The sequence below is a fragment of the Xiphophorus hellerii genome, chromosome 3 (assembly GCF_003331165.1).
Source record: "Xiphophorus hellerii strain 12219 chromosome 3, Xiphophorus_hellerii-4.1, whole genome shotgun sequence".
Classification (NCBI taxonomy): Eukaryota; Metazoa; Chordata; class Actinopteri; order Cyprinodontiformes; family Poeciliidae; genus Xiphophorus; species Xiphophorus hellerii.
In genome coordinates, this window is record NC_045674.1 from 2,358,946 (window position 1) to 2,378,978 (window position 20,033).

Sequence of the window (20,033 nt, forward strand, 5' to 3'; positions counted from 1 at the left end):
TCTGCATCACAGGTCGGTAAAATGTATTTTGATGCGTATATATTGGTATCCTTTACGAGGTGAAGAGAGTTTTTGAATCGAGTGTCAACTCGTGAGTCACGTTATTCAGTTTTTGATTTGTATTGTGAAGAAAACAAGGCATATTTCTGCAGGCTAATTAATGCTAGTGCTAGCGGACTTTGTTTATGAGCTCGCTGAGAAACAGCTGAAGGACTACTGAATTCACTTTGAATTTATTGTATTTTACACATTTTGAAACGGTTTTCAGACGAATGATATTGTTTTGGTATCTTTATTTATGGACATTTTGTAATGGGTTATTGGAAAAACCTAAGAACCCATTTTATGACGTTTTGTCATAATAGATGTGGTTGTGTTGATTAATGGATTTCGCAGATCTGCAATAAATCTCTCCCGTTGGCCATAGCAGTGGGAATCCGAGTCCTGCGTGTTATTTTATATATTTTAAGAGTTTGTCACTTTTAATTCTCTGATACTTCACACAAACAGAGCAACGCATAACAGTTTGGAGTCTCAGGAAAATGACGTCATTATGATAAAAATGCTTTGTTTGGTCTGAAGTGTTAATTTGAATAAATAACTGGCTGGTAAGCTAAGTTAGCAAAGACTTTGGTGATGAAAACCTTTGGCAGTTTGTGTTATGCTTTTAAAATTGAATCCTTTCCTTAGTTTTAGTAATTTTTTTGTTTTTGCTCTGTACTTTAGTATTTTATTTTCTATTTTATGTTCTGCTGAGTTGCAGATCAATCTCGGATAGCAGTTATTAAGCTCCCTACGTTTTTTTTGCCGTTTAGATCTTCCTCTTTTTCTCACTACTGTTTCCCTGTGTTCCTCATAGCATGATCTTTTTTATGTCAGTGATTAAGACAGTAATGCTAGTTGTTAGTATTTAACAGTATTTTTTCCCTGAAACTCCTGTCTGTAATTTCACATGACAAAGAATGACCTAAAGTCATTAAAGTGATACTGAAACTGTGAATAAGTGACATGCAGTTCAAAATGTTAATTCATCAGCTTCTGAGAAGTTTGTTAGGACAAAGTTTGATCTGACATGACTTCAGAGTCTTTTACATTTGAAATACATTCATAAGTAAATCATCTGTTGAAAACATCAGTTCAAAGTCTTTATTATCCCCCCTAAACAAAACTGTTACTCTGTACTCCTGCGTGTTATCTTATGTCAGTGCAAGGGCTTTTTTTTTTTTTTTTTTTTTACGTCGGAACAGAACTGACACAGTCAGAATACAGAGAATAAAACCACACATAAAACCCCACACAGTTCTTGGATAGAAAAAGGTCAAGCTACAGGTCCTACTCTGCAGAAAAAATACTGACATTTAATTAGGATGTGGTTGTTGGTTTTTCTAGAAAAGGATTTATGTATTTAGTCTAGTTCAATCCTGTACAACCAAAATCACTGAAGATTTAAATAACATAATTAGTCGCTCTTTAAAAAATAGGGGATTTTTGTGAACATTTGTCCATCTTCTGCTTGTTCTGTGCAGAGTATCAGGAATTAGAGGGAACTAGGAAGGAAACAGGTATTTCTCAGCTGAATGAGCCTGCTTCAATGACGTGATATAATCAATGAGTTTTTACTACTAATACAGAGAAGAAGTCTGTGGTTTGGTTGATAGTTTCACTGGGGGCAGACCTATTATTTGTAGAAAAGAATAAAAACCTCGGTGTGATATTCAACCACAGAACTGTCTTTCTGCAGGTTGAATTAAATGTCCTTGTATTTGGCAAAACATAAAGAGAGTTGTGAGTAGGCCTGTCACGATAGCAAATTTTGCTCAACGATTAATTGTCTCAAAAATTATTGCAATAAACGATAATATTGTTTGAAGACCTTTTTACACTGATTTAATGGAAATGACGTAATAATGCATGCGATTTCCTGCCAAAGTTAGATACACTTTATTTTCAAAAGAACACTAAACACTGGAACTGATAAACAAAATAAACAAAACAAACAAAAATAAAATGGATTCTCAGTCTCCATTAACAAAAAACGCACTTGAAAAAAAAAAACTAAACATAAAGCCAAAGTGGAAATAAATACGGCATTCAACCAAAAGAGTGCAGATTATGAAGTCTGTATATTATGTTGCCCTTCAGTAATAATTAGATTTAATAGAGAAGATGGGCACATCGACTACCTGATGCAATAGTTCACACTACATGATTTTTTGCTGCTATTTTTCCCCTTACAACAATCTTAGAACGTTGGTCTTTCTAAGATTGTGTGGTGTGTTACGGTAGATCCTCGTGGCCGCTCCGATCTAAATCAGGGTTTTCCCCGACTGGGATGTTAAGGCAACCTGTTGAATGTGACAGGTAGCCAATCAGAAAGCGCGGATTCTCCTCGTGCTTTCTGAGGGGAAATTACGGAGGGGAATCCCAAACAGCTGACACGGCGCAACCCGAAGTCCAGCGGACATCGGAGATGATATGTGGAAACAACATTAATGTTTATTCAACATGCAAAGAATATAGAAATGACAAGAGGAGGAGTTGGAGCGAAATTGCTACCGCAGTTGATAAACCCGGTAACTTTTCAGCTGTTCTTCGTTAAGGTGACGTAAATAGGTTCTAATGATTTTCATTCAGTCAGGACTTTACGCTGACACTAGCAACATGCATTGCAGGTAGATTGTAGTAAAGCACTGATTAATGTCTGGTTTTAAAATTAGTTCACTGAACTTGTAGCCATTATTTGGTGCCCATTGTTGGACACCACACGATCGAACCGTTATACCTAGGATTTCTGTCGGCTAATGTGTGATCTCTCAGGTTTTGAAAATGGGCGACAATCGGCCGACAGCTCTAAGATCGTGCAAGATAAGATAGTGTGCGCTGGGCTTTACACTAAGGAAATGAGGAAGGGGGAGTCTATGGAGAGCACCGGAGTTGAGCCTTTTTTCATTCAATGTCATTAACAGAAAGAGAAAAAGGCCGGAAGAGATGATAATGCCGATAATTAAAATGACATCGATAGTTTTAATTTATTGTACGATTAATTGATTTATCGTTTATCGCGACAGGCCTAGTTGTGAGGTTATTAGCACACTTTTTTCTTGTCAGTAAAACTCTTCCTCCATGCTGACCTAAGAACTTTGTAAGCGAACCAGTAAGCGATGTGTTCTCCATTGTTTGTGACACCCAGTTCCACCTTAATTTTACCAGAATGAGCAGCAGCATCTGCCAACCCTGAATGAGATAATGACTGATATTATTCTGATATCTGACCGACTGTCAGGCTGAGAGACGGCTGCAGATTGGAGCTCAAGTAGGTGTTCAGCTGTCTGCTGCTGATTCTTTTCTGCAACTAAATATTTAGCTGCAAACAAAATATTTAGCTAGGTAGCTTTAGCTTAAATCTAAATATTTAGTTAGGAATGAAAATATTTTGTTAGGAAGCTAAATATTTAGTTAGCCTGCTAAATGGATAGTTTGCAGTTACATATTTGCTAATTAAATATTTAGCTCAGTTCTAAATATTTAGCTCAGTTCTAAATATTTAGCTCGCTAGCTAAATATTTGGTTGCTATCTAAACACTTACAGTAGTTTGGAGCTAAATATTTAGTTTACACACTAAATATTAAACAAAAATAGTTATCTAAGTATCCTGTTAGAAGCTAAGTGTTTAGTTTGATGCTAAATATTTAGTTTTCTAACTAAATATATATTCTAACTACATATTTAATTTGGAGCTAACTATTTTGTTTGTTAAAAGTAATAAATGTCACAGTTGAATAATATAGTTATAATATTACTTTGAACAATTCTAAATAACCCAAATCATTTCTGTTAATTTCAGTGTAACTTCACAAATGGTTCCCAATATTATAATTATATATGTATATCAATATGTTTGAAATTAAACATACACGGTCAATCACTATATGTATAAGAAGCAAACATGATTTAGAATAATCCATTTTGGCATAGTTTGGAAATTTTTGATTGCATTAATCTTTATTTAAGCTCTTCTTTCATTACCTGCTGCTAAAAGTAAAAATGATTTTCTGTTTTGTTTCACATTGCAAAAGATGGTCAGTTAAAATGAACACAGTTGATTGTTTACCCAAACCAAACATTAAAATGATGGAAACACCAAACACTCAAAGCTTTTGCTGCATGAATCTGACTGAAGTTTTGCACGACTTTGAAAATAGAGCAACAACCACTGCAGCTCACCTTTCCCCCCTCTGTTGTTCTTTGGTAAGCGTGATGGGGTACATTTACCATCTTTCAGGCATGTGACTCATAGCTGAATCTGTGTGGGAGGGAGATGGACTCTCATTTGGAAATTTTACTGCATTTAGGGACAAAAATTAGGGGACTGATAATCTGCAGATCGCTTAACTGTCATAATGTCATTCTCTGCAGAGACAGTCTCATGCATTGCTTTGATTTTATCTTGCAGAGACAACATGGTTAGCAATGTTCATTTGCTGAGCTTACATTTATTTCTCAGTGCTATAAAAAATACCTAAACTTTGACTGAAAATGTTAATCCCCAACATGATTCCAATTCAGTGCCGGTATTCAGTCCAACAGGACTTGCATGCTGCATTTCCTTGACTCCCTGAAACATGTTTTTCTGGGCATGTTGGTGGGGAAAAGCCTCCACTGCATCAAAAGCTGGGGAAATTTATGTGGGTGCCACCTGATAACCAGATAAATGAGCTGAAAAGTGAGACATGGTACTTGACGCCCACCCTTCACCCTTTCATTTGCCCCTCAGTGATTGTATAAGTCCAACCACAAGATCTGAATGTCAACTGGTTTTTCAGCTGATGCTTGTGACTGCTAACCGTTTTTATTTCCGCTGCCACCGAGCATGAAAGTTGATCTTGTGGTGACTTCATCCTGCCCACATTCACACCTAACAGTTTCCTCTTACTTTCACTTTCCCTCAAATCTTTTATGTATGTGCTTCACTATGATAGTGGATTGTCCAGTAATTCTAAAAATAGTTAGAAAAATGGCTTTGTGACCCTAACATTGATTACTGCATCGATTACTGCTCGCGTTCTCACCAAAACCAGGAAGATAGAGCACATAACACCAGTTTTAAAGTCCCTACTCTGGCTCCCTGTAGCTCAAAGAATAGACGTTAAAATACTGTTGTTAGTTTATAAATCACTGAACAGCTTAGCACCACAATACATTAAAGATCTGCTGTTGTTGTATCAACCTTCCAGACCTCTCAGTTCTTCTGGTTCTGGTTCTGCTCTGCATCCCCAGAACCAGAACCAAGCGAGGAGAAGCAGCATTCAGCATCTATGCAACACAAATTTGGAACAAACTTCCAGAAAACTAAAACAGCTGAAACACTGAGTGCCTTTAAATTTTGACTAAAAACCCACCTTGATTACTTTTAGAGTTGTATTTGAAACATAATCAAATTCTGTGGAAGAGGTGTACGGAGCCCCGTGTAGGAAGAAAAATGGCGAGTGGCTGAGGGTCACTGCGCGTAACGGAAACCCTGTAAATTCTAGACACTAACAGGTTCCATAGAATTGCACAAAAATCCGTGAGGGTCGGCGGAGTCCCTGCTCGAAATTCTGTGAAAGAGGTGTACGGAGCCTGGTGCCAGAAGCCCATTGAAATGCTGTCTACGTCATTTTAAACTGTGTGAGTGGGAATAAAAATAGCAACAGGTATTTTGTTCTATATAACGCAGTAGGAGTGTAACAGGTAAACCTTCTATGGATGCAAACTCGACTAAAAACCCACCTGTTTAGGATTGTATTTGAAACGTAATCAATTACAAATTTATTGATGGAACCTGAATTAATGTCATGTTTTGATTGTTGATTCTATGTTGCATAGTGTTTCTGTGTTTGTTATGATGTAAAGCACTTTGAAATGCCTTGCTGCTGAAATGTGCTATAAAATATGATTGATTGATTGATTTAATTGAACATACTATCTGGACTAGATAAATAATATCTTGAGAATAAAAAATGAAGAAAAGTCCAACTAAGCGCACAGAAAAGCATCATAATTTTCTTGGTCTTCTTCTGTAATCCCAGTTTTCATCCTAAAGTGAGAATTTGAAATCATGTTGGAGTGTAAATCTCGTTATCTCTGACATCTCAAGGGATTTTTCATAAATTTGGCCATGATAGTTCTAGGTTTAAATTTCTGCGTTCTCCTTGTGAATATAAGAATTTTCTCCTCCTACGGTCCAAAAACATGACTGGTATTTGATCTAAATTTCCTTTAACTGTGAATTCATGTTTATGGTTGTTTGGCTCATGATGAACTGAGCCAAATGCTGCATCTTAAAAAAATCAATAACAGCAGAACAATAACTTTGACATTTCACATTTTCTTCTTGCATGTTAAAAAAGTAGATGACAAAATAACCTGAGATACAACTCAGTTCAGCAGCTACTTTACCGCTTTTTTTTTTTTTTTTTTTTTACCTATTTACGCCTCCAGTTTCAAAAGAATATACATTTTTTTATTGCAAAAGAACAAAAAGAGGCAAAATGGATACACTTTAGTTTTACTGTGCAATAATCAATCTGCATCCTGTTATTTTTGTATTAATTTGATTAGTGGTTTTACTTTATTTATGTGAATCTGTTTGACTTTCCCATATTTTAAAAATAAAATACAATTTATAATTTTTTCCTGCATCTAAGAATTTTCAAATTCAGTTAATATTTTAAGTTATATAGAAAATGTTTTTACAATATATACTGTATGTGTTGTGTTGTTTTTTATTCTGAAATTTGTAAAGTTATAGATATTAAAAGGGCTTATATGTCTATTTGTCTCTCATTACTCAATGATCCTAGACTTTTTCATTTTTGTGTTTGCTGATATTTTTTGATAGATATTTCTTTACCCTGGCTTCTTTCTGCTTCAAGTTTGGATGTTCTTCCCATGCATGCTTGTGCCTCTTTTGGTTACATTTGATTTCCAGATGTTTGCTTTTTCAGTTTTTGATTGGATAGTTTTGAAGTGGCATGAATTTGAAATGAATTAAAAATTGTTCTAAAATATGCAGAAAATAAAACAAAAAGGGAAAAAAGGAAAGGAGACATTGTGTTTTCTGTACTTTATTGAATATTAGGCTGTTTTTTTTTTTTTTACAAGAAAATGTGCACAATGGAGATAAATGTGGTTATTGCTACTCCATCTTATATATTTGGTAGCACATCATTCTCCTTTTTCTGCTGTAAACAAAGTGAGAATCTCTTAAATGTCTAAACAGGAGATTCACATTCAGCTGCAGATATATTCAGGACATTAATGTGAAAGTGCCTGATGAAAGCAATAGAAAATACGGCAAAGATGAAGACATCAGTGATGCTTTAAAAGTTCAAAGTCCCTTAGTGAAATTAAGTGAGACATAATTCAACTTCTAGATCCGTCATTTTGGCCGCTGTGCAAAAAGAATACATGGCATAAAAATGAGGGAGAAACCGTTTTCTGCCTAAATTTAAAGGTTTAGCAGTAAATTACCATTTCTTACCCTTTTTACATCAAACATAAAGCAGAAATTCAAATTCCTTCATCTGAAGCCAAGAACACTTTCAGCCTGTTCTGACTAGATTAAATGGAGTCAGAGTAAACTCAACATTTGCATTGGATGGTACAAATAAAAATAAAGTTTCCTATGAGTCCACACTAAAATATTTCAACACTAGCAAAAATATATTGAAAATAATGCATCAGAAAGGTATTGTTACCTATAAACTCCGATAAATGATTCATTCTTTTCCTTTAGCTGAAGTAAAAAAGCTGAAAAAAAGCAGTCTGTTGCCAAGAACAAGTGTAACCTTCACATTCTCAGACAGGTCACAGATACCCTGCAGGTCTATTACAATCTTTTTGCTTCCACCAGCTAAAGGTAATTCAGCTACTTGCATACTGATAAGTTTCACCAGGGATGGGAAACATGGCAGGTTTGTTGACTTGCATTGAGAATCAATGCAACGACTTGCATTGAGCCCTTGAGGCCTCAATAAAAGCCTCAATGGCTTTCATTGAGGAAATGAAAGCCATTTTCCTCTAAATGAACAAACAGAAGAAGTTTTCATCCTTCTGACTTCAGAGAATGGTCGGGAACATCTGCAGGACGTTCTTTGGACAGCAACACAGGAACGACTCCCTGAGCGGTCTTGTTGAGGATGCAGTAGTCGTTACAGTGACTGGCCATCGGGATCTCATCCACAGGACTGCATGGCAAGCTGCACTCCGGGCTTTGGGTCAGATCCTCGCAGCTGCAACCAGAATCAGAACGGCTTATCTCTAGGAAACCTTTTGGATCGGAGCAGACAACCTCTACGTTTTGGATGCAGGGACCCCAAACGGAGCAGGGGAGCTGAGTGTACGGCGTGTCTCCTGGACAGGGAGGAGCGGAGGCTTTCTCCATCCCTGGAAAGCCAACGTAGGAGGTGTGACTCAGAGGGAAGACCGGCTGCGTTCCTGGAGCGACGAGGAAGACTTGGTTCTCCTCTACATCCTCTGGGCTGGACTTTGGCACAACAGTCACGGCATCGGTGATCAGGTCCTCCTCAGTTTTGTACTTCAGAACATACTTGCCATGAGGAGAGAGCCACTCCTACAAGTTCAACAGAAGAGTGTGATGAGGTGGTGTGTCTTTAGGAGCTGGGTCTCTTTAAATGGTTTTTCTGTTTGCTCCTTCAACTTTTTTCTCAAAGGTTTATTCCTGATGATAAACTATTTTGCCCTCTGATATAACCTGGTACATGTTCATGAAGAGCACTCTAAGTTGATACAATAATCTTAAACTGTTCTCTGAAACAGGCCAAAAGTCAGTAGCTGTGTTTTCATTCACTATATAATTGCACAATTTGACATTTCGGAAATAAATTTGCTGAATGGAAACGCACCAATTTTGATCAAATGTTTTGGTGCTATGATGTTTTGATTGGTTGATTTCACAAAAATTCAGTGGAAACCCTCTTTGCATCACATGATCAATAACCAGATGTTGCCACTGGCGCAAACCATGAAGAAGAAGGTGACAGGAAGTAGTTGGAGGATGATGGCGCAGCATGTTTTTTCACGACTTGTCATGTGAACAAACTTATTTACGTGCGGGTTTCTTTGCATTTCTTATTTACACTGGAACTGCAAAATAGTTTTTTCGATATTAGTGTAATGTTGATAAAAGTTTTTCACACATTTGTATTGGAAATGCAACATCTGATACATTTATTATCTCAATTTTTTTGCCTCATAATTTTGTGTACTGTGTGACAGATTATGTCTTGGTCCTTAAATTGGTCTCTTTTATAGTGTAGTCAATTAGCTAGTTGCCATTTCTTTGGGTCTACTAACTCTTGCATATTGTATTGATCCTTTTAGATAATTGCACTTGCTTATAATTCAAACATTATTTTCCTTTTATGTCTCCTCAGCTAAGGCGCCATAGCTACCAGGTATACTGTTGTAGAGGTACTGCTTCGCAAACATACTCTTACACACAGAAATGTACTAACTGGATAGTGATATTGATATTTTAAAAAACTGTTTTAAAAGTGTGAAAGCATCAAATTATTGAAACTTAAATTATTAGCTATAATTGTAGACACATAATATAGATAACAAAAATAACATAAAAATACATCGATTTTAATATGGGTCACTTTTCACTCGCTATTGAAGGACTCGGGTATGTAAGGGTAAATATATTACAAACAGTAGAGGCACCAAAACAGAGCCTTGATGTACACCAAAATAAACTATATTTAAATATTTCCAATAATTATGGAGGAAGGTCTGAATGATCTAGAACATATATTTTTTCCAAATGAATTTTCTTTTCTATATAATATAAATTGTGGGATTCCTGTCATTTCTTACCAGAAACATTTCCTACCACACAAACAAATAAAACTGTTATGTGTAAATTCTCTGAAGTTAAGAGGTAGAATGAGACATTTCACAGTTAAAAAGTCATCTGAAGATCTCACCTGTAGATTTCCGTCATGTTGCTGAAACAGAGGCTTAAAGAAAGGGGCTGGTGTTGGTGTGTGGCCCAGAGTTTTTATCTTCATTCTGTCAGGTCAAAATACATTCAGATACATATTCTGAGGTAATTAAATATTCTGACATGTAATTGTTTGGAGGAACAGCTGAGTTACCTTGTAGCAGGATTGTAGAAAACAAACAGGAGGATTCCAATAATTAAACAGATGGGGCCCAGAGATTTGAGTAAGATAGGAACTATGTGTTCTTGTTCTGAGAAGATTTATGAAATAAGACAGAGTTAGTGAGTCAGGCTGAAAGTGCACAAGGTGGCTGATGTCTGAATTATCTGCACAGTTCTGCGTAAGCTGTGGGGGAAATGTCTGACACTCATACTTCGGCTGATAATACAGTCTGATGTGTGTTTCTATGTCGAATAAATCCTTATCTAAATTGCAAAACAGGAAAAAAATCTTTGACTAATAACTTTTAAAACCTTAGAATTCAGTGAGTTACTGTTTGTCATCTTTTTGATTGTGTGCAAAAGTTAAAAACGTAAAAATTGTCAGTTTACCTCTCATTTGTTCATTTGTCCAACATACTGGTTCACCCCACTCACTCCAAGTAGAGCGCAAGTGCGGTTCGTCTCTAACCTTAAATCTGGCTTTCACGCAGTACTCTGTGTTTTGTTTGAGCAATGATTTACTATGAACTGCATGAACATTTCTAAACGATGTGAGGCGAAACGTCTGAGGAAAAACACAAACAGCGATGTTAGCAGTTAGCACCTGGAGGTCAGAAGTGATTATGGATTATATTATGATTGTTCATATTAATGGGTCTTACTATGTTCCAGCTGCTGTGGGATTCTTGAAGCAAAGCTTCATATACGAGGATCTTTGAAAAGTACATGTGTGTTTTATACCTGTTACTCTTACAGGTTATGTTGATATAATCTGTTAATTTTTGGAGATCCACTGCAGGAGGCGGGGTCAGCTTAACTGTTCAGAAAAATAGTCTCAATCAGATTTTCAAATTTACTTTTACATTCTTTAAAGACGTATCTTAAAACATGTTTTACATGACAATAACAATAGCAAACAAACCAAGTCAAGATAAATGTGGATTATAGAGCAATTATTTCACACTTACTGCTTAATCTTGGTGTGAAGTTGCTTTGGAGAACTTCGCAGAAAGATGTCTTACAAAGATTTATTTCATATTTGTGAGAGGATGCCATATGTGAATCTGAAACTTGACAGTTACAGAAGTAACCCTGATCGGTCGCCACGAGCGGACACGTGTTTCTGCTAAAAAACAAAAACAGCAAAAAATCCATCAAACTGTCTTATAGATTTATGGAAAATACACACATTTAGGAACAGCCCAGTGCTTTTATGTGCAGATAGTTCAGTTCAGAATACATTATTTGTCCTAAAATTGTTATTCATTTTCGTAGCTCGTCTATATAATACGACATATTTGTTCACATTAGATGTTATAAAACGTTATGCAGTTCACTGCATAACGACTGCTAGAGACAATGGGTCAAATGCACTTTACATTCTCACAGCTACATGCTGATGTATTTTATTTTTTACACTTTTATATTCTTTTTTTTACTTATTTATCACTGATGGCAGCAGTGCAATTTAGTTATGTTTAGCAACATAATAACAATGAAAAATCTTGTGTTTTATTCACACACTCCATTGCACATCGCTTTATGATTTTATGTCTGTGAAAAGCACTTTATAAGTAAACTTTACTTACTTACACACACACATACCTTTTTCTTAAAGTGAACATTTCTTTATAAGTATACTTTACTTACACACACACACACACACGCCCACACACACACACCCACACACACACACATACCTTTTTCTAAAAGTGAACGTCAGGTTGTAGTTGTCAGGATTGATGTTGTTCACCACACAGGTTATGTTTTGGATGTAGTCACTCACACATGAAACTGAACAAGCAGAATTGAGAAGAAAAACATTCATATACAAAAAAAATTTCAATTTGAAGTAAAAGGAACAACTGAATTAAACCAAAGAACTGCCTGAGAACTGCTGCTGCTGATTTTGTTTGCATTTATATCCAGTTATTTTTCATACAGATATATATTTTTAATCTGGTGGTATTATGGATGTTTATGTAAGACTACGTTGTAATTTACCTAATCTGACACTTAATCTCTCATAGCGATTAAATATAAACAGTTACAGATCTTTACAAATGTCTTGTGTTTCTTAACACAAGCAGCGAAACCTTCCAGTTTTCTCTTAAAATTTTCTTGATCTGAAGGTCTGTCGATGTAATGTTCTTTTAATTTATCTGTTTTTTTTTCCTGACTAATTTTTAGTCCAGTTTCATCAGAAAATAACAGAAAGCTCAACAAGAATATTTCCATACTGGGAACCTTCCACAAAAACAACCAAAGCAACAAAAACATGTTTCCTTTGCTTTGGTTGAATCTATGGAAAACACCTCATTTTAATGAGTCTCAAAAATGTTTTTTAAAGCTGGAAACTATAAATAGACTAATTATGAACTAAGCAGCCATAGCTTTAGGTGATTTCTGTTCAGAAAAGTGTAAATTACCATGTAACTACTTCAGTGAATTGTTCATTCATATCAAAACCAGATGAGTCTCACATGTGAAAGAAACAAAACGATAACACACACACACGTGATATAAAACACAGATAATATAAGTTTTTGACATTTCAACACATTAAAATTTCCGCTGAACACTAGTTCTGTGGTTGATGACTGGAATGTGGTACGTAAAGGTTATCTGTAGTCATCTCTTTAATTCATCTTGAGAGGAGCAGTGATATGATGTATGAACTCCACTTAGAGCTGCATTGTGTCCATGGATCTGAACGGTACCTGTGATGCTGCGGGCCGCTGCCAGGATGCTGAAGCACCAGAGCACAAACAGGAGCCGCCCTCTCATCATGGCTTATTGGATCATAAGCATCACTCTGTCAACATCAACAAGACATTCAAATACAAAAACATTAAAGGATTTATTCCGTAGACTATCAAAATTTAAAATTACAGACACATTTAACTATGGAGACATAAAATGAGACCGATTTGTTATAGAATGAATGAGCAGTTGTTGGCATAGAGGAAAGCCTTATTACCTCAGAGCTGCGGTGCTGCTGATGTCTCAGTGTGTGAATGAGAAGTCTCTCTGAGGTTTGAACTATCAATCATCACCTAAACAGGAAGTGACGGGGCTTTCTTTTACCTTTTTGATTTGGTTTTGTCTGTTTCTCTCCTTCAAACACCTTCGTAATGTTCCACTATATTTAGCTCCGTTCGTGTATTTTTTAAAAACTCTGAACAAGGTGCTTAAAACTGTTTTAATTTCAAAATTTCTTCCTTGACATATGTGGCCATAAATGTAATTATGTAAATGAAAAAACAAGTTTAAAACTAAAAATATCAAACATTTTAATAGCGTCCATATGTTGTACACAGACTCGTATCCCAGCCGAGTCGCAGGGTGTTGATGCTTTCGTTCAGCGGCTGCCAATAAAAGACTTTCACTACAGCCAGAGTAAATGATTTCTCTAATTTCTACATCAATCATAATTAACTAAAGCTGTGGATTTCTTCTGTTCTGATTCATATTTTTCAACAACAAAAATGTGAGAAATGCTTTAATTTACTGTTGATTTGGCTAATATATATTTACAATCATGATTTTAGAAAAATAGAACATAAATATCTCCCAACTGGAAATTTTTGATGCAGTAACAGCAAAGCAAGTTGGTTCAGGTAAGAAAATAAAAACGGAATACAGAATAGAATACAGTAAGGGTATAATTTCAACATAAAAACTGTGTTATTAAAATTATTGTATCCTGGTCCAAAGGAATGCGCAGCTGACGAGGTACACTGAGCATTAAGACAAACTATTTCCATAAATGCCAATAAAACCTTTGCAACAGCAGAGCTGTGCAGATACCAATGAAAATGTCTAAAATGAGATAAAACTTTACATCTAGGTCTGCCCTCAGAACAACACATTCATTCAGAACTGTGACACAATCGCTATTAATAAGCTGCAACCACTTATTAATTTATTCAAACTGTCAGATTTCTTAGATAGATAATAATGCATTTCGCAATCATTCTTACCTTCAACCCAGAATGAGGTTAACCAAAGCTGAGCTCCTCTTTCTGTAAAGAGCAGTTCATTAATCTGTCATTTAATCTGAGGGGAGAATAAAACTTAGTCTCACTTTTCAGACGTAAATGCTCTCCACACAGTCACATGATGTTTGGTGTCTTCAGTTTTTCTTTCTACTTGTAGGTAGGTAGGTTTGATGTTCTACAGTATATTCTCCAAAATATCACAAATACAAATGATACCATAGCAAGCATTTGTTTAAAAAAATCCAAAACCGTAGCACCGTGATTGTGCAGCAGTGAAGTGCGCTGTTCGTAAACGGAGACCTTAGTCCTCAACGCGTCATCACAAGTTCAAACAACAAATTCTGAACAAAAGTCAGTATAATATCAGAACTAATGTAACAAACAAAGCTGCTCCAACATGCTGCCAGCAGAGCTGTGCTACTCTAGAAAAGCATAATATATTTAATGGGTTGTTCTGCTTTTCTACATGACCATAAATCATCTTTTTTGTACTTCATAGTACAAAAATGATTGTACTATTTTTTCCCCAAGATTATCTGTCCCTTACCATATTGTCACCATATAGTGACAGTTGTAACAAATATGTAAAGAAAATATTTTTTCTAGATTGCAGCTTTAACAGTGTAAACCTCTGAAAGGATGACATGTTTTTTTTTGTGTTTTTTTTAAACCAAATGCTGTCTTTCAGTCCTCAAAGATTCAACATTGAGTTAAAATTCTTTTGTTTTACACCAAGCAGAATTTGACTGAGGGTGGAAGCTGACAAACATGAGATTACATCACAGTAGATATTCACATCCAGCCTGTATTTACTGTTTTTATCTCTTGGTTAACCTGAAACCGTTTGCTCTTTTGCATTTCTGAGGAAAATGCCATGCATGCTAATGAACCTCAGTGAAAAAAAAAGACCAAAGTCAGTGTGAGGCTCCATTGCTGCTCTGGTGCAACCAAAAGGGATTCTGTGTAGATTTTCTGTACTGTAAAGACTGTGACAAACTGTACCAAAATATGACTAAATGTATCACTTTTTCATGCCTGAAATTAAGATTAGAATCAACTGACACAGTGGTAACTGTAAGGGAAACTGTGGACTAATCTTGAAAAGTAAATGAACATCCCCCTCCCACAACATATACCACCAGAATCCCTTTTTAAGAAAACACGCCACCCTCACACACCAAAAGATTCGAGAGGAAATGAGTAAATCCAGTGAAAACCTGCAGTTTGGTGCATAAAATGTTTTCAATTTCACGTTTACATACCAAGTTTAACACTAAAGGTTTTAGAGTTGGTGTTTTACAAAGATGTGGAAAAAATATTTGGTGATACTGACATTTAGAAATCCCAAAACTGGCAAGATTTTCCTTTTCATGCAAAAGTTAAAAAAGGAAACACATTAATGCAGAATGGCTTCTGCTCTGGACTATGCTTTAATCATAAATCTTCCACAAAATCAAGTGCTCTTTATTTTGGTCTAATATCTTCAAGTTAGCATTACTTATGGAGTTCCACAAGGATCAAGTCTGGGTCCTCTGCTCATTTTGTATATTCTACTAATCCGGTTTTAAACCTTTAACATATCTGCTCTCCTTTATTCTGATTATCCACACTTATACATTTAGGTTTCCTGGAAACCTCAACTTCTCAATGATTTTATCCAATGCATCACTGATGTTAAAAGAAAAACAGAATGTCTAAAACTTGCTGACTCAGTATGAGGTGCAACTGTTCACTGTGATTTTATGTGAACCTCTTTAATGGACTCAACACTCAGGGAGCGACAAATGACTGAAAAGTGAAGATATTGTTTTCTGCCACTTGGAGTGAACCCAATACACGAGATGCGATGGTAATGACAGCAACAAAAATTGCTGCATACTTACCATCTTTAACATTTAATCTACTGAGTCTAAAATGCTCAGTAATTCATTTGGTTCAAGTCTTGATGTTCAGATGAATCATCAAAAAAAATGGCTCCTGGAGTTCTCCAGGGATCAGTTCTTGTCCTGCTTCGGTTTACCTGTTTCCACATGGAATCAAACATATATTTTGGTAATGTATGCAGCCGTTCAAATATTGATGATACCAGATCATTTTCTTGCTGAATGATCCAATGACTCATCTTGAGTCTATTCCACCTGATATTTTATTAAAATGTCCTGGTAGGTGATTCAGGCCCACACCATCACAGGTCCACTCAGTGTTTTTTCACTCATTCGTTATTTATTTAACATCAGAGCCACATCAAGTCTTTGTTTTCAAAATCCTGAATATTAGGCTCATTTAAAAAAACATAGTTCCAGGGAAAGTTGAGCAATTTCCATGTGTTAATGTTTCTTTGGTCGGAGAGAAGAGTTTTCTCCTGTCATGGCTCTGATCCTAACTTTGGAGATCCATGACTTAATTAACTTTATTAGTTAGATCTGATGTGGGTGTTTTCACTTTCCCTGGAACAAGTTAGTTTTCTTATCTCATTTCTAGAAGATCTCTGTCATCAGTCTGTCTATTCAAATGCCTGAGTTTCCTGGCATATTTTGCTTTTTCATATATTTGGGGTTACATAGCTCTATATCTATATCACTGATTTAACTCTGGCTTCCTTCAAAAACATAAGTGATAGGCAAATTTGTTTCTCTCTGACAATAATGTGTGTGCCTGGCTGTTTTGTCCTGTTTGTGTTTTTGTTACTCTGTGATGAACTGGAGATCTGTCCAGGTTGTACCCACCACTCACCCAATGACTGCTGGAGATAGTGTTGGGCCTCCAACCATCTGAACTACAGCAAACAAAGACTGACGTAAGAACTATTAATTACACAATGCACGGCATTAGCGTACCAAAAGTGATCCATTAAAGAAAGTCTGTGTCTTTGGCGTCCCATCATGGATAAGGGCAACGTCGGAGACGGCTCGTGAGCTCCTCCCTCTGTCTTGCTGGAGAAAGGACGACTGCTTCCTACCAGAAGGCCTGGATGCAAATATACACTGCTCAAAAAAATAAAGGGAACACTCAAATAACACATCCTAGATCTGAATGAAAGAAATATTCTCATTGAATACTTTGTTCTGTACAAAGTTGAATGTGCTGACAACAAAATCACACAAAAATCATCAATGGAAATCAAATTTATTAACCAATGGAGGCCTGGATTTGGAGCCACACACAAAATGAAAGTGAAATGACACTACACGCTGATCCAACTTTAATGTAATGTCCTTAAAACAAGTCAAAATGAGGCTCAGTATTGTGTGTGGCCTCCACGTGCCTGTATGACCTCCCTGCAACGCCTGGGCATGCTCCTGATGAGGGGGCGGATGGTCTCCTGAGGGATCTCCTCCCAGACCTGGACTAAAGCATCCGCCAACTCCTGGACAGTCTGAGGTGCAACGTGACGTTGGTGGATGGAGCGAGACATGATGTCCCAGATGTGCTCAATCGGACTCAGGTCTGGGGAACGGGCTGGCCAGTCCATAGCTTCAATGCCTTCATCTTGCAGGAACTGCTGACACACTCCAGCCACATGAGGTCTAGCATTGTCCTGCATTAGGAGGAACCCAGGGCCAACCGCACCAGCATATGGTCTCACAAGGGGTCTGAGGATCTCATCTCGGTACCTAATGGCAGTCAGGCTACCTCTGGTGAGCACATGGAGGGCTGTGCGGCCCTCCAAAGAAATGCCACCCCACACCATTACTGACCCACTGCCAAACCGGTCATGCTGAAGGATGTTGCAGGCAGCAGATTGCTCTCCACGGCGTCTCCAGACTCTGTCACGTCTGTCACATGTGCTCAGTGTGAACCTGCTTTCATCTGTGAAGAGCACAAGGCGCCAGTGGCGAATTTGCCAATCCTGGTGTTCTCTGGCAAATGCCAAGCGTCCTGCACGGTGTTGGGCTGTGAGCACAACCCCCATCTGTGGACGTCGGGCCCTCATACCATCCTCATGGAGTCGGTTTCTAACCGTTTGTGCAGACACATGCACATTTGTGGCCTGCTGGAGGTCATTTTGCAGGGCTCTGGCAGTGCTCCTCCTGTTCCTTCTTGCACAAAGGCGGAGGTAGCGGTCCTGCTGCTGGGTTGTTGCCCTCCTACGGCCTCCTCCACGTCTCCTGGTGTACTGGCCTGTCTCCTGGTAGCGCCTCCAGCCTCTGGACACTACGCTGACAGACACAGCAAACCTTCTTGCCACAGCTCGCATTGATGTGCCATCCTGGATGAGCTGCACTACCTGAGCCACTTGTGTGGGTTGTGGAGTCCGTCTCATGCTACCACGAGTGTGAAAGCACCACCAACATTCAAAACTGACCAAAACATCAGCCAGACAGCATAGGTACTGAGAAGTGGTCTGTGGTCCCAACTGCAGAACCACTCCTTTATTGAGTGTGTCTTGCTAATTGCCAATAATTTCCACCTGTTGTCTATTCCATCTGCACAACAGCAGGTGAAATTGATTGTCAATCAGTGTTGCTTCCTAAGTGGGCAGTTTGATTTCACAGAAGTTTGATTTACTTGGAGTTATATTGTGTTGTTTAAGTGTTCCCTTTATTTTTTTGAGCAGTGTATATACAGTCTGCTGTCTGTGTATCTGGTGTCTGCATACTGGATAAAGGAATAAACCTTGACCTTGGCTTATAATTCTGCAGGAGGAATCTGAATTACAGATTCTCCAAAACAAGATGTGTCTCTGTTGTTGCTGCTGTCATTCTTCTGAGCGCCATGCTTGCTCCAGTCCTGAGAAGAAGCACATCCTTCCCTCATGTTGGCTGCACGAGTACTCTATAGAATATTTTTATGATTATCCGAGAAATCGGATCTCTCTCTCTCTCAGCGCCATTCCTACCGTTAGCTCCAAAACCGTGACGACGCCATTCCGACGCCACAAAAGCTGTCGTAGTCCAACTATCACAACGCAAAATTCTACAATCCTTATTCCTCCCCAAACCCTTGCAAAACCCGCACAATTCAACACCAAGCTGCTAGCACTTCACAACAACTCCTAGGCGGAAGTAAGAGCGCTGCCCACCACAAATAATGATCCGGCCGGAACACCGTGCGCTACATAATTTAATGAAGCTTCGAGGCAGATCAGTTTCCCTCGAGGAATTTTAATAATCGAAGTAATCGAATCATTTGAGGAATTGTTTCAGCCCTCGTGCCAATCAAGCTGACGGCCATCCATGACAGGAGGAACCACCAGTACGCCGTTAGCTGAAGCTACTTTCCCCTTTTATTTATTCCAGCCGCCAACCACACTTCGTTTCCCTTTTACTGTCGCCGCCGTCCTGATTGAGACCGAATCGCAGCGACCTGATTGCATCATTTTATTGGTTCCCTTCTTATTTGTACATTTTTACTGGTTTGCATTTAGTAGTTTATTCGTTTTGTTTCATCTTTTACTTGGTAGGTTTGTTGATTAAAGTATTTTAACTGGAAGGTGGAATTATTTTGCTAATTAACTTTTGTCTGTTGTAGAAAAGTTGTGTTTATTCCATATGTCTGTAATGCCTTGCTGTTCAAAAGCACCTAACTAAAACAACTGAACCTCATCAGAGAGGTACTTGGAAACAATAACTGAGACTAAATTGTTTGGCTATTATTTTGCTAATAATCAGGTTGAGTCCCAATTTAGTAGTTTTGACTTAAATTACTAGTTTAAAAAAATTGCCAAAGTTATTGTTGCACAACAATGGAAATGGACAACGGGTTCCTTCAGGTATAAGCGGATGGATGGATAATCTTTTCTAATAATTCCATTATTTAAAGCATTAAATAATGGTTGGGCCAAGAGAATAAGTTCAGATTTGTGTTGGTTGGGAGCAGTTTTATGGAGTTGACCTGGTCATGAATTGCTACATAAACA

General features: G+C 37.5%; 1 protein-coding gene across 1 annotated transcript; it reads right to left on the reverse strand.

Annotated features, from left to right (window-relative positions):
• Positions 1 to 7,113: 7,113 nt before the first annotated feature.
• Positions 7,114 to 13,186, reverse strand: LOC116715786 (interleukin-21 receptor-like). The gene is made up of 9 exons (XM_032556446.1): positions 13,153 to 13,186; positions 12,893 to 12,987; positions 11,873 to 11,966; positions 11,141 to 11,298; positions 10,835 to 10,989; positions 10,563 to 10,737; positions 10,165 to 10,261; positions 9,994 to 10,078; positions 7,114 to 8,615 (listed from the first exon to the last, which is right to left on the reverse strand). Exons 2-9 carry the CDS (start codon positions 12,960 to 12,962, stop codon positions 8,088 to 8,090), a joined length of 1,362 nt encoding a protein of 453 aa, XP_032412337.1. The 5' UTR covers positions 12,963 to 12,987; positions 13,153 to 13,186; the 3' UTR covers positions 7,114 to 8,087.
• Between the last annotated feature and the right edge of the window lie 6,847 nt (positions 13,187 to 20,033).

Coding starts and splice junctions, on each gene's coding strand:
- LOC116715786 (XM_032556446.1), bottom strand. CDS start 12,962: ATGATGAGAGGGCGGCTCCTGTTTGTGCTCTGGTGCTTCAGCATCCTG. Junction 11,967..12,892: donor AGCGGCCCGCAGCATCACAG/GTACCGTTCAGA, acceptor CTGCTTGTTCAG/TTTCATGTGTGAGTGACTAC. Junction 10,079..10,164: donor TTCTACAATCCTGCTACAAG/GTAACTCAGCTG, acceptor TTGACCTGACAG/AATGAAGATAAAAACTCTGG.